This window comes from Chroicocephalus ridibundus, chromosome 6 (assembly GCF_963924245.1).
Source record: "Chroicocephalus ridibundus chromosome 6, bChrRid1.1, whole genome shotgun sequence".
In the NCBI taxonomy this organism is placed as follows: domain Eukaryota; kingdom Metazoa; phylum Chordata; class Aves; order Charadriiformes; family Laridae; genus Chroicocephalus; species Chroicocephalus ridibundus.
In genome coordinates this window covers 9,335,112-9,357,355 of record NC_086289.1, presented here as the reverse complement: position 1 = coordinate 9,357,355, position 22,244 = coordinate 9,335,112, and the positions used below count along the sequence as shown (strand labels likewise).

General features: G+C 38.4%; 1 protein-coding gene across 2 annotated transcripts in view; it reads left to right on the top strand.

Annotated features, from left to right (window-relative positions):
• Window positions 1-21,058, top strand: part of FHIP2A (FHF complex subunit HOOK interacting protein 2A) — a 33,358-nt gene extending 12,300 nt beyond the window's left edge. Inside the window, exons 4-18 of one of the 2 annotated variants that reach the window (XM_063340164.1) lie at window positions 227-331; window positions 680-802; window positions 3,365-3,403; window positions 5,183-5,476; window positions 6,333-6,529; window positions 7,700-7,814; window positions 7,920-7,996; window positions 8,110-8,302; window positions 9,515-9,684; window positions 10,589-10,732; window positions 12,452-12,542; window positions 14,258-14,401; window positions 18,673-18,813; window positions 19,900-20,003; window positions 20,100-21,058. In XM_063340164.1, coding sequence (XP_063196234.1) covers window positions 227-331; window positions 680-802; window positions 3,365-3,403; window positions 5,183-5,476; window positions 6,333-6,529; window positions 7,700-7,814; window positions 7,920-7,996; window positions 8,110-8,302; window positions 9,515-9,684; window positions 10,589-10,732; window positions 12,452-12,542; window positions 14,258-14,401; window positions 18,673-18,813; window positions 19,900-20,003; window positions 20,100-20,205 — 2,043 coding nt within the window. In that variant the 3' untranslated portion in view covers window positions 20,206-21,058. The remainder of the gene's footprint in view (window positions 1-226; window positions 332-679; window positions 803-3,364; window positions 3,404-5,182; window positions 5,477-6,332; window positions 6,530-7,699; window positions 7,815-7,919; window positions 7,997-8,109; window positions 8,303-9,514; window positions 9,685-10,588; window positions 10,733-12,451; window positions 12,543-14,257; window positions 14,402-18,672; window positions 18,814-19,899; window positions 20,004-20,099) is intronic. The other variant, XM_063340165.1, reaches the window with a different exon arrangement.
• The last annotated feature ends 1,186 nt before the right edge of the window (window positions 21,059-22,244 follow it).

Sequence of the window (22,244 nt, the reverse complement as noted above, 5' to 3'; positions counted from 1 at the left end):
TGAAAATGTGAATAATTTGAAAAAGAAAACAGTAACGCGATGCAACATTTTTTGTTGATCTCTGTTAATATCGACAAAAGTAATGTGTTAACAGATGATGTTTTTTTTTAAAATACTTTGGATAAATTATTGCTGTTAAATTAGCCATTTTGAGTGACAAACTTGCATCTATGTTTCTCTCCACATTTGTTATACTTTTGTTATTGTTCATCTGTTTTTCTTTCAGTGTCCTCCAGGAATGAAACAGCAAGTTTTGGCTTTTTATACAAAACTTCTTGGAAGAATACGGCAACCTCTTCTTCCCCACATAAATGTGCATAGGCCAGTGCAGGTACTGTTCAAATTTTAAATAAAATATATTTTTGTATGACAAGTTTCTCTTATTCTGCTGTAACTAATGGTACCTTTAATTCTTCCATTGTCGACTGAGTTAAAGAAACTGCTCAAGTGCAGTATTGGTTTTAATGTATTAATGATTAGAGCCTTGTACTGCCACTGCAATGTAAGTCGTGAGTAATAAAGAAATCTTGTTCATAGCAATCTAACTCTGGAGCAAATGTTCAAGTCAATAATCATACATCATTGTGGTATGTATAGAGAAAAAGAATTCAGTCCATCATTCTAGAAAAGCTCTTAACTTACTCCCTGTCTTAATCATTCACTTTTCTTTATGTGATAGAAATTAATCAGGCTGTGTGGTGAAGTTCTGGCAACACCAACAGAAAATGAAGAAATTCAGTTTCTCTGCATAGTATGTGCAAAGCTGAAACAGGATCCATACCTGGTCAACTTCTTCCTTGAGGTGAGTAAATCAAATCAAATTTTGCAGGTGTATTTACAGTGTCACAGACAAAATCTGATAGAGGACTGGAGGTATCACATTGTGCTTCATAGCTTAGTTTTCATTCACTCTGTGATTTTCTTTCCTGTGATATTAGAAGGGTTTTTGTCTTGTTTTCAGAGACTTGATACATCTGATTATTTTTACTGTAATTTCATTTACTCACAAATATACCCGCATGAGGTCCTTATCCTTTGTAGTGAAAGTGCCTTTAGAGTAGTGATATGAATTGTAATGTAAAGCACTGTGTGAGGGAGACCTTGGATTTCTTATGTTGTTTTGTCTTCAGCCCAATAAAGACTAAAGGACAGATTGCGTGGGGCACTGAAACCTTGCAAGTTGCTAAGTGTTCTGCAGGATTGGGCCCTTATTTGGTAGTGGTACATATGGTCTAGCTGCAGTGCCAGCTCACAATCTACAATATGACATTATTTTCTATCTGTAAGAAAGCCAAATATCTTTACTCCCTCTTCAAAGTTAACATGTGGCACTGATGAAATCAGAGTGGGAGGAGAAAGAATTTCTAGACTGGCTTTCTGTTCCCATTTAGGAGGAGCATATAAAAGTTTCATTTATGCAAGTCCATTTAGAAATGCCTCCTGCTCCCACTGCAATGTTTCCTACGGTGACACAGTATCTATTAAACATGTGATACACAGGTGAAAAGATGTAGGTATAGTGTCCTTAAGGAATATTTTACAAGCTTTCCACAAACAAGATCTGTAACAGCAGATTCTGTTAAAGTGCAAAGATAGTTGTTTTCCATTGGGTACATGAATATCACTTATAAGTCAGTAGTAAAGAATCCATCTTGAGTTTATTTTTACCCTAATTAAATACCACCCCGATTGTGATTGTATCCACTGTAGTTGTACAAGCAGTAGCAATGGTGTAAGGACTGGAAAGACAGTGTTTAAACATAAGAAACACTCAAAAGCAAACTACTAGATATATTACATGCAGAATATGGTAGAAGCCCAAACCAGGATTACTTTTAGTGTTATTTATGTAAGTTGTATGGTTTGAAAAGAACCCCCTGAACGACTGTTATACTCAAATAATGCCCTTGAAATCAAACCTGAGAACCCCAGTCATAAGAACCACAAGTATTTTGTCAGACATTAGTGTTCTTCCCCAAAATAGCAATATCACAATATTAAAAATCATACATGGAAAACCAGATAATTCCAAATTTCAGAGTTCTCTGGTTTCACAAAATGCTGTCCGTAGGGTTCAGGCAAGCTGAAAAACATTTTTTTGTAGCTCCTGTTTCCTTCACATTATTCTAAATGTCATAGCCTAAAGCATATGTCTTTGCAACTTCCGATAGTTGTTTCCAGATAAGGTATTTGGGGTGCAGAATTGTCCTTTATTAGAATAGAATATTCTGATTGTTCACATCTATGCCTCTTAGAGGTGCTATTGCTGTGAGTTCATAGCTGTTTCTGACCTTCAAATACGTGAAAGGGTAAATTTACAGAATCCTGTGTGGCGTTTCTCTCTCAAATTTTCAACACGTGTAAACTGAAATGCAGATACATCTCTCCAAAACAGTGTGTATCTGCTAGTTTTGCTTCCTTCTTTGATTTTTCCTGATCAGTTTCTACAGTATTTTATGAACAGAAAAAACTCAAGTATGTACAAACCCAGGATTTCCTTTGTATGATTCCATATCAAATAGTTTGTTGATAGAATGGTGTTTATATTTTAGTAAAATCTTTCACATGTATTGCTTTACCAATAAGGCATCACTTTATCTCTCGGGCAAGTTACTTTTCTTTTGGAAATAAGAACTGGAACAACTGCATTCTACTTTGTTAAACCTTTAAAATCCACGTTAATTTTACTTTGGCTTTAATTTATTCTTTTCTTTAAGCTGAGTTTTCCTTGTTCTTGTGTGGAGAGAAAGAACATACATAGGAATGTTTGACTTGTCACCTCTCTCAGCCATTATTTTATGGTAAACTTGTTACCTCATGGTTTTTCCTTATTCGTTTATTCCTTAGTTGCCTCATCTCATCTCATCGCATCTTATGCAAGATACTCCTTCCAACTGAGTGTTCCATGCAAAGGGACACTTGATTCTCTGTGTTTCGATTTCAGCTTTTGAGACCTTAAACAAGTTCTAGTATAGTAGTGTCCATTAAAGAGTTGTACCTTCATTTTATAAAATGAACAGTAGTTTCACTGTTCACTTCTACTTTCATTACTACAAATTATCAGCTTTATATTTCTCACCATGAATTAAGTAGAGATTCTCATTAGCTGTGACGTCACTTAATTTTTTCACAGAATTCTTTTTAAATCTGTCATATCTGTGTATCTTTTTAAATCTTTTAAATCTGTCATAAATCTAGACATAGCGTCATACCCCACAGATTTTTAAACTCTGATAGTTATGTATCACGAAAATGTAAAAACGTATTTTTATATTGTCTGCTCTCTGTCGATGCTGAATTCAGTTAGAGGAGTACTTTGTCTAGAAGGCACTGAATATGTGTTTTATGTAACCTTTTCTATTAGGTCATTCAGGATCCTGTTTTGCGCGTTTACAAGAGGCAGGTGAGCAGCTAAGCTGCAGAATTGCATGATTAAACAATAGGAAGCTTAAATACATGCAAAAACTCTGCCTGTGTGTTGTTCAATGTACAGACTGCTTTGTGTCACCTGCCAACGTAAGAGTAATGAGCTATGGACTAATTTCTAGGGGCATTTATGTATTTATATATGTTAGGTCTTCTCGTCGATGCCTTAGCTAAACAAACAATGGCTTTTCAAATGACAGAAGAGTCCAGCCATGAGGAAATAGGCTGATGTAATATAAAACAAGTATTTTACAAAATATTATGTCATTTTTGAAAAAAGGAGCTTTTTCTCTTTGGCAACCTTGTCTGCTACTTGGATAGTGCCAGCAACAGTGTACAATCCAGGACTGAAATGCAGTTCCAGCCTCTAGTACTGCTTTATGTGCAAAGCTCATTGTTGTGATTCAGATATTCCTGTGTATTGCTAAAATATATGGGAGGATACTGGAGGACTTTAGAAGATTTAGGGATAGACAGACATGGTTCAGACAGACACATTTTTGTTGCTTTGCAGCCTTATGCATTTCACACTGTAAAAAAAAAAAAATATGTGTGGAAGCAGTAATTTTTCTGCTGTAGTGAAAAATCATACTTACTTTATAGCATGCAGTGTGCTGCTTTTACCACTGGGTTGCCCCTCCAGGGAGTTGGTTGTATGAGTGTATCACAACATTCAGTACAAATTCGCCACAACGAATGCACATCTATCAAGCAAGCATTCACAGCAGTTCTCTCGTTTGCTGCCTGAGACTGTCGTGTAGTTAGTACCTGCTGGTTTGTATGTACTAAACGCCATTAACCCCAAATGGTTACTCTTTTAAATTATTAATGCTTGACATATATTTGTAATATTTTTGGTGTTATCATAGATAAGGGGAACCGTTTGGATTTATAGTCTCCCTACTGTACTCACTTGAAGAAATGTCTTGTGTTGAAGTCTAATTTATGGTTCTAATAAAGTATTATTCACCTGTGCTTATGCCAGAAGAACACTGAATCTTGCCTTGCTGTGAGTTTCTTCTTGGTATCACAGAGCACAAATTTAAATGCCTTTATGTGCTGGAGACAGATTTATGGGAAGACAGTTTCTTTCAGGCTAAGTAGAGATGGTTTGTAGATTCCGAGAAGGTTCTCTGTGATCTGTTATGTCTGTTATCCAGTGCCCAATGCTAACTTCTAGTATCTTCTGTCCATTCAATCTGCTCAACTTTTTCTTCACGAGAAACACAACTTGAGAGTACTTTGCTGTCATAAAAGATGTTTTTTTCCCTTTCCTGTTGAAGATAAAATCTCAAGAAGTTTAGAATGAATTTAATTGTATGACACCAACTGGAAATAGTGTTTCAAACATTGGATGATTTTGAGGCCTTGACCTAGAAAGGGATGTTTTGTAGTGTGTGCTAAGGTCTAAAGGTGCACTCATAAGGTAAATGAAAAACTTCTATCAAATAGTGGGCAAATCAAGTGAATATGTGCCTTCAGTGGTGGAGAGAAAAAGATGCCATCTCTTTGTAGATGGCATATTCAGCCTTGAAGCAAAATGGTACAGGCCTTAGCGAAATTTTAGCAGATTAAAAAATGTGCTAGGTTTAAAGACTCCCACGCTCCTGCAACCCATTACATTCTATGTGGTTACTGTATCCAGCCTTGTAGGGAACTACTTCAAATGATGGTGTAAAAAGTTGGCCTTTAGCAAATTTCTGCTTCAGGATGAACAGTAATTGCAACCATGTAATTCCAACAAAATGCTTTGCAGAGTAAGTTAAAAGCAATGGCTTCCAAGGGATCAGCAGGTATAATCACAGAAGACATGCTAAAAGGCCAAGACTCTTTGACAACAGACACAGGACAGCCCCTTCAGCCTGAAGAAATACCTAGTGCCTCTGGAGCGGAGCAGATGGAGAAGGAAGATGACCTCCCTCAACAGGCGGACGATCTCTCTTTCAGTCTGGATGAACTAAATGTCACATCATCACCCGAGTCCTCCACTGTTTGTCCAAATCAAGACTATAATTTAGTGAATTCTCTACTAAACCTCACCAAAAGTCCCGTGAGTTGGTGTTTTTTTGTTCTTTTTAATGTGATAAAATGATGAAATAGTTTGAATGCTCTGCGAGGTGGGAAGCAGGAGTGAATATACATGTATGTACATGCTGGTTTTTAACTATAAAAAGTAAAATGAGGTTTGTTTTGCAGGTGGTTTTTGTAAATTGGTAATCTTCTTTGCCAATTCAGGTTAAAGTAAAAATATTATTTTTGAAAATTAAGTTTGTTAATCATAATGTGGGTTTTGATCAATTTATATAGGATGCTGCATGTTTCACAGACATGCTCCGTAGGATCATCATTAGATTAAATATACCACAAGAGAATATTTAAAAAACTACTTTCAATTGTACTGACTTAACCAAACCCCCTTTTTTTTATAAGTGGACTGGGCTATCTCTAGGGGTTTGATTTCTTTTAAAAACAACTGCTGCATGTCTTACCCAGTTCCATCCTCAATTTCATACTCAGATTCTTTCAGAAAACTTAGAGGAGGGTTGGGTCAGCCTGTAATTCCTACAGCAGTCTTGAGAGCAGAAAACTGAGTCTACCGATATACTTGTTATCATTAAGTGATATTTTACATTTTCTAATATGTTGATCTTAAGCTGACCTACAGCACTAGTTCTGTCAAGCTGAAGGTTACATTCGTAGTAATTGACATAGATTCAGGTGAGATTCTTTATTTTGTACCATCCAAATCTACTAGAATGAAGTTTTAATGACTGAAAAGGCAACAAAAATAAGCGCATTCGCTTGCTGTGGGGAAATAGAGAGGTTTTATATGGGAGGTGTTTGCTTCTTGATTTCGAGTGAGCTTCATTCACCCTCTGATTAATTCTTCCATGCCCTTCTGCCAGGACGGCCGGATAGCAGTGAAGGCCTGTGAAGGCCTCATGCTTTTGGTGAGTTTGCCAGAACCAGCAGCTGCCAAGTGCCTGACTCAAAACACTTGTTTATGTGAATTGTTGACAGACAGGCTGGCCACCCTCTACAAAGCCCTGCCTCAGTCACTGGATCCCTTAGACATTGAAACAGTGGAGGCAATTAACTGGGGGTAAGAACTTTATTTTTGTATTTAATACCCAAGGCGATTTTACACCCCTCCCTGAAAGTAGTTTTCTATAGGTAGATAAGATGTATAAAATATTCACACCCCCATGCTAAAGTCTCAAGAGCAGAGCTGAGATCCCAGCCACAGCGCAGTGGTACATTGGACTTCGGGAGTCCACGTGATTTCTGACACGGGGCCAGGTTTGGCTGCCAGTCCCTTGCAGAGATTCCTCAGGGGCCAGGTTTTTCCACTGAATTACTTTAACAATTTGTAGCGGCGTAGCTGCAGTATCAGGTACAAATTATTTTCTTCTTCAGATGTTAAGGATTTCAGAAACAAACTTTTCACTGTACACAGTGAGCACTGTAACCTGTTGCAGGGGGCTGTTGTTGCGAAACTTTTGCAGTAAGAAAGAAGAAGGAAAGAGTTACTGCATAACTTATCAGCATGAAGCAAAAGCTACATGCCAGTTATCCTACCTGCTTGCATGTTAGATTCTCAAAACTCTTCTCTTCCCCTCTCTGCTTTCATTGTTATGAATTGCTCGTGATCTGTTAGTGCTGAGACAAAAAGTAGGTATATGCAAAATAACTACCAAAATTTCTAGGGGCTGGAGTTTGAAGTTAGAAGGGAAAAAACAACTTTGAATAGTGGGATAAATAATAATTGGGCTGCTTTACCTAAGAAAATGGCGCATTTGTTATTCTGTAGAGGCTATAAATTGAGATACATGCTTTTTTCTGAAAGATACAATCTAGTTCAATTCTAGTTCACTTGTGTGGTTTTGGTGGACTTGATTGAGGTTGTTACAGAGTAGAGGAGAACAATTGCCTTCATTTTATGGTTCTCTGACTACAGGAGTTATTGATTCGGTTTCTGTGGTCTGTGTTTCCTGGGAGGACAGACTAGGTGATCAGTTTTCCCTTCTAACTCAAGAAATACTTAAACAAACAGAGCTGTTCTGCTGTACATGCTACGTATCCTTTAGCATGCCAGAGAAAACCTGTGTAATCATAGCACTGCCAGATGAGTAGAGACTGGCAAAAACGCTAGTTTAGTGTTCACTTCATTGCAAGTAGATCATTAATTATTCTGTTAAGTTCAATAAGAATGCAGTCCAGGATTCTTCAATTACTTGTAGACTAAATAAGTATTTTTCCCTGTGTTCTCTAGTTTAGATTCCTATAGCCATAAAGAAGATGCATCTGCTTTTCCAGGGAAAAGAGCGTTGATTTCATTTCTTTCATGGTTTGACTACTGTGATCAGCTCATCAAAGAAGCACAAAAGGTTTGAAATGTTTGCAGATGATACAAATATATTCAGCAAATAAGTAGTTCCAGTTGTTTCTTAGCTTTTGAGTTTGAGACATACTATTTTGTACTTTTGTTTCAGACTGCTGCTGTTGCTATGGCAAAAGCTGTGCGGGAACGATTTTTCATTGATGTTATGGAACCCCAGCTGATGCAAACGTGCGTAGCAATCCTACAAGACACAACCAACAGAATCTGAATTTAGCTGGTGGGTTGTTTTTTTTTTTTCAGCTGAAATTCACTACATATCTGACAGGAAATTTTTTGTTCAGTTCAGAGATCGGAATCCTCACATCAACGGCACTATTGCATCGCATTGTTCGTCAAGTGACTTCAGATGTCCTGCTGCAGGAAGTAGTTTATTTTATACTTGGAGAAAACAGAGAGCCAGAAACTTTGGCAGATATCAACAGACATCCATTGCGACACAGATTAATCGAACACTGTGATCATATTTCTGATGAGGTGAGGAGTGGTAATGATTTAACAATGTTTGCCAGCCAGTTCTGTCTTGCGTAGAGTCTGTAAAAACGTCATTGTGAGGCCTTTTCATATTTATGGCAGCGAACATTTTTGCCAAGGAGAAGAGTTCGGACTGCCAGCCCTTCAAATTCCCTTTAAAAAATGAAAGTCAAGCTGTTTTCTCCAGGTAGCACATTGTTCGCATTAATAAAGATTCTTTGCTAAATTTGCCTGCCCCCTATGTATATCTAGTTCGGCTTGCTCATCTGTAAGATAAGGCAAAATCAGTTTCTGTAATTGCATTTTAATTCATGCTTTGTTATGTATTGCATCAGTTATTTTCCATGTTGAGTCAATCCTGTCTTGTTATCACATAAGGTATAGTTTAAAACATTATTTTTTATATAAAGTGTGGTCAGGGAATATACACAATGACAATTAAAAGATGATACAATAACTTTAAGCACTTTACACACAGTAGACGTCGTTAAAATAATTTACTTCGGTGCAATCCCTCCTCAGGAGCTGCCTTCATTTCTTCCATGAAACAACCTCCACCCTGTACTTTTTCAAATAAGAACGAAGCTTGCCTGAAATACAGATCTATGCCTTCATATATCCATTTTTGTTTAGTATGCTTACCTGCTCACCCAGAGTTATCTGTATAAATTACTTGTTCTTTGCAAAGCTAAGCACTCTGAAGCTGTCTTTAAAAACAGTCTCTGTATTGCTTAAAGTCAGTCTCCTTTTAAAAGCCTACATAATATCTCCATGTAAAAATCTTAGCCTATAGTTCTAGTCACAATATCCCAATATTACTTTGTTTTATTCTGGGTATTTATTACTCTCTGGAAGTCCTGTTCTGTGTCGCACTTGCACAATGATAACCATCTTCCAGCATGGATCTGATTGTAATATGGAAAGCTAAGTTGTAAGTTCTACGGATGTTCTTTGCATTGTTATTTTGGCAGATTTTTGGAACAGTTTTTGTTTTACAGGAAAAAAATACATCCAGATATTGATTTTCAAATATGTGTTAACTCTTCATACATGTTTATACCACATTCAGCATAACAATTTCCTAATTTTTGTAAGGATTTTTGCTTCCTTCCATAATGTAAATAAGTAATGGCAATGTTCTAGGATGTACAAACCAGATAAAAGGCAAAAAGCGTAAGGCAGCAGTTTGTTGAATTTTTACTTTTTATGTTGCAGATCAGCATAATGACTTTACGAATGTTTGAGCACCTTTTGCAAAAACCCAATGAACACATCCTTTATAATTTGGTTCTGAGAAATTTAGAAGAGAGAAACTATATGGAATACAAGCCTCTCTGTCAAGAAGATAAAGATGTGGTAGAAAATGGACAGATTGCAGGAGCAGTGTAAGTTTCTCTTTTAAGGGAAGTTTTCACAACAGGGAACTTGGATCCTTATTTTTAAAACAAAACAGAGGTTTTTTTCAGTAATTGAAAGAAAAGTGAGCACAGATAGCACTATGAGTGCTCTATGTATTAATCCATATCCAGAAGTGATGTAGAAATTATTATATCAGTAATTTATAGCAGTTTTTAGAACAGTAACAGGAAAGCTAATTTAGAACAGTAACAGAAAAGAAAATTATCAAAAGCCTCTTTCCAGAACAATAGATAGATACTCAAAGGTCTTCATATATCAATTTACTTATGCATCTACTTAGCTTAAGTCTATGCATGTTTGTATTGTTTTCAGTGAGATTAGTCTTGAAGTCAATAATTTAAGGTGTCTTGCTTACATTTATGGTCTTGAATAATTTTTTGATGGATGAACTTGTCTGCAACACTTTATGTAAAGTCCTTTAAGTACCCTACGTATCTCTTTTAACTCCTTTTTTTAATCATGGAGGGGTGAGGGCTAGTCACACCAGCTATTTTAGGCATTTTAATTTAGATATTTCTGAGTCATCTAAACAACGTCTAATGATTTCCTGGAGTATAACTCTCTCTCTTGTAAAAAATGTGGCTAAAGAGTTTAAGTGATTTAATGCAGTGATTTTGTACGAGTCAAAAATGTCTACTCTTTTGTTCAGATCCAGAAGTTATGATTTTTCTTCAAAATAAAATTTGTTGAGTATTTGTAAAGGTTGGTATTTCTGCATATTAATTAGGTAAAAAGATATGCATATGATAGTGATCTGGAAAACATCCTAGTTGTTCAGAGAAGGAAAATAGAAAGCATGCCTTTTGACCCAGAGATTAGGCCTTTCATAACATTCTATGAATAATGATTTTGTCTAATATAATCTCACAGAGACCTAGAGGAAGATCCGTTATTTACTGATCTGTCTCCAGATAACACGTTATCAGCTCAAGAATGGCTCAGTGCTTCTCCACCTGTCAGTCCAGAACATCCAAAAAATGATGGGAAGACTGAAGTTCATAAAATTGTAAATAGGTAAGCTGAAACAAACACTTAAAGAAATCTGAATGTGTGGGTGTCTGCACACACTGTGCAAATTAAATGTACGCTGTAATGGATGTTATTCTGCCAGCTGGTAAAATGACTCCACAGAAGGAAATTATGTGGCATTTTATCAGAAAGCTACTCCTGAAAGATTAGAGCTTACAATAAGTAAAAATTATTCAACATAAATGAGAAAAATAGAAGAACTTTACAGCTAATAGTCTAGTTGAATACTCAGAATTCATGATGAAAGCTTCATTGATTATAAAACTTTTTTTTCTCAAAAATATTTGCTATACTTAAACTGCTGTTACAAGACTTGACCTTCCTGGAGAAGTCTGGGGAGTCTTGCCATAAACGTTTTAGGGGAAAAAAAACATAAAACCTAAAAGGTCTTAAAGTTCCTTAAACACATATATAAAAGGAAATATTTGCTATGCTAGAGAGAACCCTCTGTTCCCTGAAAATCCAGGGGCATCTCTGTGACCTGTAACATACCGTTGTGCATGTTAGATGTTCTGCAAATTGGATATCACAAAGAGGACAGACTCTGCTCTAAGCAACTTAGTGATGGTAATTCTCTTAGCAACTAATATTAGGACAAATGCTGTTTGCTCTGTTAATACATGGTAGCAAAGCAGCACTGGTATTTCAGTGCTGACCTTTCTACTTACTGGGAAGTAATCGAAGGTGTTAGCTAAAGAGGCAAACAGCTTGAGGACAGCCAGCGTAGAATGGCATAGCTGCTTCTTGCCCTCTTTCCCCCAGTACTGCTATATATAGTTTATGGTGGACATGGTTTGGAGCAAAGACGCAAAGAACGTTCTCCTAAATTCACCTCGTGTGATCTCCATCAGTGAATAGAAATGTTTTCAGTTTTTGCAGTGTTTTGCAAATCTGTATTTTTTTTGGATAAGATGAACTCCATACGAAAAGTCAGCTGCTACATATTTCTGCACATAAATCTTACAGGAGCCTCCAGCAGTTCTTGGGGTGTGGAGAAAGCTGAAGTTTGGAAGTAGGTTCCAAAGACTGAGTTGTATTTTGCTGTCCAGAAATTTTAGGGTTTTATATTTATTTTTCAAAGACAGTTCCTCTCTAATAAGATTCAGAATTTCCTGATGCTTTTTAGGTCAGCTGTTGGTGAAGTAATAAGGACATATAGTATTTGCACCACATACCTGGCACTGGGATATTTATATGCAAATATTCCTGTGTGTTCTTAGATGTTCATTTTGTACCACAACAAACTATGGTAAATAAAAGTGCCTATGCAGTAGGTTAAGAAGAATTTTACTGTAATTCTCCTTCTCTTTTGGCTCATTTATTCCTCAGTATATTTTCCATATGCTCCAGTAAGATGGAGTCTGACCTTTACAAATTCATAACCTGGTTATGAATATTCCTTTTCATCTCCATTCTGTCTGGCTAATTCTCAGAAAATGCTTCCACTGAGGTTTTTACCTTTAGTGCTAGATACAACAGTTCTGAAGTATACAACTTGTTGTTATAAACCGTGGTTAGAATAGATGTGCTTAAATAGATTTTGTATTCTCTGTTCTTCTCATAAAGTTCTGGTAGAATCTGTGGATTACTTGGGCAGACAATTCAGTATTGTGTACACTGTTACAGATGATGAGCAAGTATTGACTTAGTGCTCTGTAGATTCTAGGGGTTCATTAATGTACTTTTTTGTTTTTTCCTCTTTAGTTTTCTCTGTCTTGTACCTGATGAAGCTAAGTCATCATACCATGTGGAGGGTACAGGTTATGATACTTACCTCAGAGATGCCCACAGACAAGTAAGTCAGTGAAGTCTTCCTTAGTCCTTGAGAATTTGAAATGCTTGCGAGAAAATACAAATGGTTCTATAAATAGTCCTACTAAATGCATCTTTTGGTAATGGAAGATGGGAAAATTCAATTTTTATTTTCTAATGAAAACTTACCTTTGGAGATCTTTTGACGGTGAATCCACCTTGTATTACTCTAGTGGGAATAATGGATGACATTAAATGCATTAATATTCATACAACAAATACACTGAGAGAAAATCTGAACTGCAGATAGATTCTTAATTTGCTTTGCATTTATCTGCATTCTCTTGGAGAATTGCCTGCCAAGCTGTTTGAAAGGACTAAAGGGAAATTAAAATGCTGCATAGGAGTTACGCAATCTGGGACTTTAAAAATAAAGGCTCATCACAGAGAACGCGCACGCAGCCTAAGGCTTTCAGGTTTGAAGTTGGGAGGTTTGGTAGGTAGGGAAAGCTTTATGATTTACTGTTTTGAAATAAATGCAGGTTTTGTTCTTACAAACATAATCTAAAGTTTCCTTGGTCAGAGGACAATCACAGTTCTTTTGCAGCTTTCTTATTGAAGCCCCGTGAATCTTCTAGAATAGAAAAAACGATGCAAAGGAGTATAGTAACTGAGACCGCTATATTTAGTAGCTACTTCAAAAATTCCATAACCTCTGAATTCTGATATCAGCAGTTTAGGATAGGAAGCTTGGATTTCTGTATTTATTATATTGTTTTATCTGTAGTCTCTCCTGAAAAAAAAGGGAATAGAAAATAGAGAATAAGGAAACAAAGGTTGATGTAATATTCCCTTATGTTCTGTTCTTGGATGCCAGAAAACACATATCATCTTTGTATTTCTTTCATGCCTTGGGGAAAAGAGTATTCTGGGAGTTATTAGAGAACAGACTTGGTTTCTGTCACATCCTGACAATGATATGGCTACTCTTAAAATATTTTCCCCCTAAGAATAGCCCTGCCTATTGCTGTTATTACATCCAAATAGCTCTTCTGCTCCCATATTTCTATTCCTGGAAGCCTGCACAAGTAGGTAAGCTACATGCAGTGAAAAATTTCTGAGCCTGCTTTGTCTTGCTCTTGCTACTGTTTATTCCTGTGTTTCTTATTTTCGCTGCTATAACCTGTGCTCCTTTCAAGGTATGGAAGTGAGACATCAGGCAGCCCACAGCAAGGCAGAGGTTGAGAAAGACTGTTATGGGGGGTAGGAAACAAAGAGAGGGAAGAAGAAGCCCTGAAGCACTTTTCATTTGTATCCCCTGCATATACACGTGCCTTTCCTGTCCTGGGAATTAGGGAGGAGTAAAGATCGGATAGCAAGATAAGCTACCCATAATACGGTGAAAGTGGGGTAACTACTGACAACAAGAATGTATACGAATGCAATTCCTGCTTTAGAATAACCCGGATCGGGTTTTGTATTGTTGGCTTTGCTTTGTGTTTTGGCCCCAGCTGCTTTTTGGGAGCTCTGTTCTCCACTCCTTGTTTCTGAAACTACCCTAATAGCAGGAATGTCAAGAAGAAAATGAGGTGCCTGCATAGAAACTGATACTGTTTACTTCAGAATGACTATTCCTTTTAAGCTTAGATTTATCATTTAGCTACAGATTATGGTTTTAAGGTGTGTGTGGACAGTTAAAAGGAAATTAAATGGTTTCCATGGAGGTTTAAGTCTCTTTTCCTCACTACTTTTTTCTAGTTCCGGGATTATTGTGTCATCTGCTTACGGTGGGAGTGGCCTGGATCTCCCAGATCTTTAGAAAAGTGCAATTTTGAAGCATCATTTTTTGAAGGACACTTCTTAAAAGTCCTTTTTGAAAGAATGGGCAGGATTCTTGATCAGGTAAGAAAAAGCAGGTTATGAATTCCATTTCTGGTACTTTCATCACTGTTAAAGGGCTAATCTCCATAAAGGTCCCGTGGATTCCCATCACTCAGTTGCCCATTATAGCATCATATTATTGTGTAATGTCCCATGTCCTTGGTGCAGGTCTCTCTAGATTGCAGGATGTTATAGTGATCAGTTTATCAATTTAACAAAAGTAGAGAACAAAAACTCTCTTCTCTTTTTAGCCACCTTTTTGTGTACCAAACGTTTTCTTGACCAGAAATACAACTTGAAATTGATGAGTAAGAAAAGAATATCCTTAAGATAAAAGATGTAGCTAAGATAGCGTCTTAGGAATCATTCAGTCAGTTCTGTTTTCATTTTCCAGCATTTACACTTAGAAAGCATGTACATTTTTCAGTAAATAAAATACTGTACAGCTCCTTTCTGCCACATTTCAGTGAATTTCAATCTGGAGTCTTCTTCAGGAAACAGTTTATGTCACTGTGTAAGATGAAAAGAACTTACTGCGTCACTGCTAACATTTTCCCCAGAAAAAACTGTTATCAGTGCATGGAAAGTTTCTAGAAGGTATCCTTTTCCATCTGCAATGTAAAGTAGTTTTTTTTCCTGTTTCATTATCTTCAAATAATAAAAATATAGCTGCCAAGGGCAAACCAATGAGACGTGATCTGACTGGCTCCTTGTTCTGAAAAGGAGGTGTGACTTGTCAGACCCAGATTAGTACAAAGGAACTTAAAGAAAGTGAATTTTCCTGATGTCTGTTTCTGTATTTAGCCAGCCTGCATGACCTAGTCTTTCTGGGGAGAAGTGAAGTCAAGGCTCAGGGAGGTGAAAAGGTGGTTGCCCTGTGTGAAAACTTAATGTTTCTTTCCTCTGTCTAAACTGTGGACTTAAGTTAGTCAAGTCAACGTTGCTGCTTTATATCAAGAAGATAACTTTTCTTGCCAGTGAAACAAGCCCTGGAAGTCTAGATTACCCTCCCTGTTACACCAGCTGGAGTTGCTACAGATGCAGTAGTTATGACCAGTTTCATAAGTTTGTACAATTCTTTTCTGGTTTGCATGGGGAGCTATCTACAGAATAAACAATTAGCTGTAGTAGTGCTAGATTTCCTGTTCCTAAGCAGGACAAGAACCATTTGAACATATAAATGCATAGAAAAATGTCAGGAAGCCAGTAGTAGCCTCTAGGTCAGCTCTGTGAGTGTTCAGGGGAGAAGAGTGGTTGAGAGTACCAACTTTGATAATTCAGAAGTCAAAAAAGAAAGCCAAATACTTCCATTGCTATATTGTGTATTCTCAGGGTTTTGCTACCAGTAAACATGTTCTACATGCTTCACTAGCTGAAGTGGTTACAGATAGGAGTCATGAAGACAACGGGGCATCATCAGCTCTTAGGAAAAACAAGCCTCCTGGATATGAAAACCTTGTCTGAGCAATGACACATAAATTACAAAAAAGTGAAGGACCCAAGTTACAACCCCCAAGAAACACCTGAGTGTCAGATACATATGATTACAACAAAAATAGCAGCTGGCAAGGAAGCACAGTGCCCTTTTTGATATACTACCTGTCAGCATGACACACATTTGGGTTAGTCAAGCAAAGTTTTACGATCTGTGGTGTCAAAAATGGTTCCTGACTCCAGAAGAATTAAAATGAACTGCCTGAATTGGACAGAAGGGGTAAATTACTTACATCGTACCAAACCCCTGTCGCAAAAACCAAACTGAAATTCCTAGGGGTTATTCACAGTAAAACACATAAATCACACAGGAGAAAAAAAAAACATAAAAAACAAAACCAAACCAACAAAACCTGAGTCCTATCAATGACAAATTTGACGTAATGGGTGCTAATGTCCAGACAAAGTGAAAAATGTGGAAAAGCCTTTAGTGGGGACACAGTATTACTTACAGATAGTGTTCGATTCTTTTTTGCTTTGTTGCAATACTATAGGTAGTTCTCGTGTTTTTATCAGTTTTTATCAGTAGATGTCGGAAAACTCTGCAGAGGTGGTAGGTATCGTTTGCCTGGTTTCCGACAGAAGACAGCTGAGGCACACAAGCGAAGTAACTTGTTTTAGGCTGTTCAAATCCAGTACCTTATCTGCTAGACAGTAGCTCCTTCTTCTTGTTATTATTATACATTTCTATGTTTCCTAAGAATTCCTAAGAATTTCCTAAAAATTTAGTTATAGAGCAGTTTTTTAGGATGTTATCTGATATAAGGCCTGTACTGAATCTGCTGACATATGGACAGAAATAAAAGCTCTGTGTGAAGAAGCAGCTTTCCTTAATGCTCTCAATTAGTTCAAATCGCAACAGCAATCTGTGAACAATGCAGCACATGTTACTACTTTGTTTCCTTCTCTTCTTGTGAACACCAGATAATGCTCATGGCTTCAAAGCTTCCTAATGAATTGAGTGACTCAGCTCTACAGTTTGGCTAGATAGGCAGTGGAATGGTTTTATGGAAGGAATTTGCATCTCTGTCTGCGGAGTAACTTTTCCACAATACCTCAAAATGTAGTCATCTCTTTTACCTATAACATCCCTGGTCCAGGCTTTGAAAGCTTCATTTGTTAGAAGATTGGGATGAATCTATTATTGGAATATCAAGTACAGAAATAACTGCCATTGATTGGGAGAAATGCGTGCTTTCACTTCAAAAGGTCTATAAGACAGCTGCCTTTGCAATGCAGTAGTGTGTGGTAATGAATTCAGGAATAAAGTACCTAAATGTTAGTTAGGCGTCTACATCTAGTCAGCAGAAATTTTGTGAGAACAGCCCCGGTAGTCTCTGGAGCTGTTAGACTGCAAAGCAAGTAGGTGTCTCTTTTAGTGTGAAGTGAATCACCATCTCAGCTTCCTTGTGTATTGACTGAAAACTTGACTCGGTTGCCTGAACTGAGGTATCTGTTGCCGTTTTTGTGATGCCCAAGACTGTCTCACAAGCTTGCGGTTACACCACCGATCTTGCAGGATCCATGCTCTGTGGAACTGTCAAGAGACCAGCATCTGAGCATCTGAGATGGCACGAGATGTTTGTGTGTGGGCAAGTGTATTAAGTGTCAGATCTCTGTTGAGTAGGCTAATGCGAGTTTAGACATGTAGACACATCTAAATATATCTGTCTTAATCTGAAGCTGAATTCTTCCAAATCTTACAATCTGGAAAAGGGAAGAATCTGTGCTCTGATTCTTCAGTGGGATGCTAACTTGAGAGCATAAAGATGATAATTTGAGCCCGTGAAATCATCCCCTTCTAGACGTGATTGCGCCACTTTGCAATCAAAGGGATTGAGTGAGGGCCTTGTAATCCACTTCAGGAGAAATCAACAAGGTGAAGTTAAGCCATCTGGGTGTCGGTAACGTCTTCAGACTGGCATAGGTGTGTACCAAGGGAATGCCTGGCCATCTCTTATCAATGTAGTCTGTTCCGCCACTGAATAGATGGAAGGAAATTGCACTAGTCTGCAAATTTTGGGCTGAATTAAATGTCAGCTTATTTTCACTGTGATGGAAAAAAAAAAGTACTTGAAACATAAAGAAGCTAGGGTGAAAATACTTTCTTTTAGGTAAAATCCTTTAAGCTAGGCACTATTATTTTCCTAGAAAGTTAGGTAGGTTGTTTTTTTTCTTCAGACTGATTAGCGTCTTCCAGCATCTGACAGTGTTGCCTCTCCCATTTGGTTGGTTTGGGGAAAGGAGGTGGAGAAGCAGCCCAGAATTTCATACTTCTTTCCCAGCCTAGGACCGTCTCATCTCCTGTAGCATCCTGCCACAACGTGACTGGGCCTTCTGCGATGGTTCTTTCTAAGAAAAAAGAAAGTAGAAGAGAAATACCATATTAGCCCTAAACATGGATTTGTGTGTCTCAGTTTCCTCAGCTCCTATACTTTACAGTTATGCAGGAGAAGCAAGCAGATGTTTAATTTAGGCTGAGTCCGTGCTATTTGTTTAGCTACTGAGCTGAAGAAATGTTTCACGGGAAGAGGACTTACCCAAAAATAAACAAGCGTGCAAAAGCTTTAAGTGGTTGTAGCCGTTATACAGATAATAACATTTAATAGCTAACTGTCATATTCGCATCACCCCTGTCGTGGAAAGCAGAAGTTTTGGGCCTCTCTTCTTATCTAACTTTTTATCTTTATGTATTCATAACCCTGTGTATAAGGTTCTAGTAGTTGAATAAACACTGGCTGGATGAAAAGAAGCCAGCATGAAAATAACTAAGCACTGTGCTTTCCTTTTTTTTTCAGCCCTATGATGTAAATTTACAAGTTACGTCAGTGTTGTCCAAACTGTCCTTGTTTCCCCATCCTCATATCCACGAATACCTTTTGGATCCTTATGTAAACCTGGCTTCTGGCTGCAGGTCTCTCTTCTCTGTTATTGTCAGGGTGAGTAAACACACGGTTAATATTTACATATGGCCATACAGCAGTGATATATTTAGTAACTTTGTAGTTAGTGTTAGTAGTTTCTGGCTAGTTTAAGTTCGCAAATGGTTTGTCACTGAAAATAAATACTTATGCTCTTGATTTGAAAATCAGAATTATGCCTTTTGTACCAAAAACATTGAAAAATTTATTTCCCAGCATTTATTTTCATCCTGTATGTCTTGAGAATTGTTTGCATAGTTTCATTGTGTAGATGCAGAATATCCCCTCTGGCAACGAGGTTGCTTTAAACTGGGCTGGGTCACATTGCTGTCACTTGCAGGCAGCGTCAGGTAGTGCTGTAAGAACAGGCCAAGTACAGGTTTGCACCTGGATGGGGAAGAGATGGCTTCGATTCACACACAAGCAAAGGACGCTCTTGAATACCCTGTGCCTGGATGCGTATCTCTGCTCATCCTCTTTTTCTGATGAAGGCTGTTCTTGACAATGAAGTCCTGGATTTATCGGAAGTCCCCTTCCTTTGCCTCTCTGATTCCATCTCTTCCTGCCAGACCTGCATCCTAGAAGTGCTGGCTGGGTGCCTGTCACTCCGCAGTCTTCTCAGTCAGAGATCCCTTGCCTACCCCACGCACCAGCTGTTATTAAGCTGGTCAGGAGCCTGTTAATGATGCTTGCCCAATACTAATGGAGGGCTTAGCTCCCTTTTTCCCAGCAGCCCTCCCCATTTCAAAATCTAATCTTCACTCTGTCCCCTTGCACTTTCCCTAAATCCAGGAATTTACTGGTCAATTGCCTGCATCAACATTTACTAAGACAAATTAATCGCTGGCATAATTAAAATAAGTAGTAACATTTGTGGCAACAGCTAGTAAGGCTCGAGAGTTCTGATCCTTTTGTGTCCCTCTCCGTTCTGCATCCACTCACCCTTTTTCGGGGCAGGGCAGCTACTCCGCATTTTGTTCTGTGAGCCTGTGAGGATGCCGAAGGGGGTCTGCATCGTGGGGACTGAAGGCTGTCATTCAACCTTGCTGCCAGGTGCACTGCAAAGGTGTTAACTGTGAGTGTTGATGGCATTGTGCTTTACAGGTCGTTGGGGACCTCATGGTTAGGATCCAGCGCATCCCAGATTTCACTCCCAAACTTCTGCTGGTCAGAAAACGCCTGCTGGGCTTGGAGCCGGAAGGGCCCATGTGAGTAAATACATTGCATATTCTCCAAGCCCCACGGCTGGTTTCTGTGTGTGCCAGTCCTGATTCTCTGCTGATTTTTTTTTTTCTCTTTCTCAGCATTGACCACATGACGTTACTAGAGGGCGTGATTGTGCTGGAAGAGTTCTGCAAAGAGCTGGCAGCGATTGCATTTGTGAAGTATCATGCCTCATCTACACCGTAAGCAGCCTTGCTGAGTAGCCAGGCTGGAAAACCACCTAGCCCGTCTCAGTCTATTGACAGCACCCAGATGAGAAGAGGTGGTGCCTCTTGGCAAGGTGTCGGTTGACATTTGGCAGAACTGGAAGACAAGTTACTTTCACCAGATGTTGACATTGCAAGAGAGAGCGATTCGAATGGACCTAGGATACGATTGAAGGCATTTTGGGAGAAACCAATACATAGCATTTCTAGCCACTGTGTGAAGAGCTGCAAAAGCTGCATGAAGAACCGCAGACATCAGACCTTGGTTGTTCTGTTATAATGACTATGTTTAGAGAGTTGGGTCTTTTGTATGTTCTGGGGCTCACATGCGCCAATTTGCTTTTTGTGACCATATTACTTCTAAAAAGCAAAGTAATTTTATAACATTTTTATGTCTTAATTCTTTTTCTTTTCAGTTGGATATATGAAAGGAAATCACAACTATAGTTGAAATGTATATTATTAAAAATGAAGAGGTTCAAAAAATCCACCAATGCATATATAGTGGGATATATTAATGAGGAATCATTTTTGTTTTGGTGAATCTTAAAGACAACTCTGAGCTTGATTCCCCAATGGATTACTCCAGGAGATATATCAGTATAAAATCAATACTAATGAAATTAATCCTCATTCAGCATCGCATCCATAACAAATATACCTGAAGTGTATGTATTCCTAGCATGTTTGTATCTGTCATTCCAAGTGACTGCTCTTCAGGTCATCTGTGTAACTAGATTTACTTTAGGTTTTTGCTTGTCAACTCTAGTTGCTTGACTCACGTCACCTTTACAGGGAAGTTAATTATAGGTCATTAGTAGTTGTTGCTGAAACAGTATTTTAATTTCATTTAAATTGGTATTTAGTCTGAATTGGTTTAAGAATCTTTTGTGCCTTGAAGATTGGAAGCATAAACGTTCTGTCATTTTTAGAAACGTTTTATGGCTTATCTAACCATCGCAGCGGTGCCCAGCAAAAGACTGACTGATGCCAACTCAGTTAAAGCGTTGATACCATATATAGGACCAAAATTCGCCCCTGCTTTTCATAGTGCTGGGATGCAGAAGTGTCTCTCTGAGTCTTTTTCAATGTGAATACTATCAGCCAGGCCAGGCATTTGCATTGCAAGCGGAGGGCCATCGGACCTCAGCGTGCTTTGCTTCGATTTCTCTGGCGTGACGGCAGCCTGCAGGTCTGACACTTCCTGCTGCTCACTGCCACCCACGCACTGGCAGGGTCCGGTGGCTGCGCTTCGGCCTTCAAGTCACGCTGAGCGACTTGGGCACGAGAGCGGCCCTGCTCTGCGCGCAGGGGTGTCGGAGCGCTCTCCCCTCCTGTGAGCGTGAGGGCACGGGCAGGCAGGGTAGAGTTCAGCTCCTTGTGTTTACATCGTACTTCTTTGTTTGTCTTTCCCCTCCTATTTGCACAGCTAATGCCCAATTCAGGTGTGATTGCTCATACACAAATAGGGACTATTTCACTCGCTCACTAGAATTGTTCTGGATTTACATGACTGTACCTAGAATCAGACTCTGCTCTGAATCCATGCCTTTGAGGTTTGGTTTGTTTTTGGTTTTGTTTTTAATATTTTTGGAACCTGGATGTTGAGAGGCCTTTTAAGTTAGCAGGTTAATTAGAAGAGTGTCACAGTTAATGGGCTAAATTTAATTGTCACAGCAGTGAAGAGGGTCCTGCTGTAAAAGCTTCCAGTACAGGTTTGGCTGGAGAGAGCCGTTCTGGAACTGGGGAAACCTTTTGGCAGATAAAACCTGTATTCAGCGGCCCCCTATACTGGGAGGCTTTTGTACAAAGTGTTGCATCCATGCGGCAAACAAAAGTATGTTTTCCTTCCTCATCTCCTTTTCTTTTTTTTGTTGTTTTTTTTTTTTTGCTGAATTTAGCCCTGAAGTGTTTTCAGGTCCTAGTAGCATAGTAGGGTAAGGTGTAAAAAAGTGACACTGCTTTCATTTTTGTTCTTTAGACCCATACCTTGAAAGTAGCAAATAACTCTTGGTGATG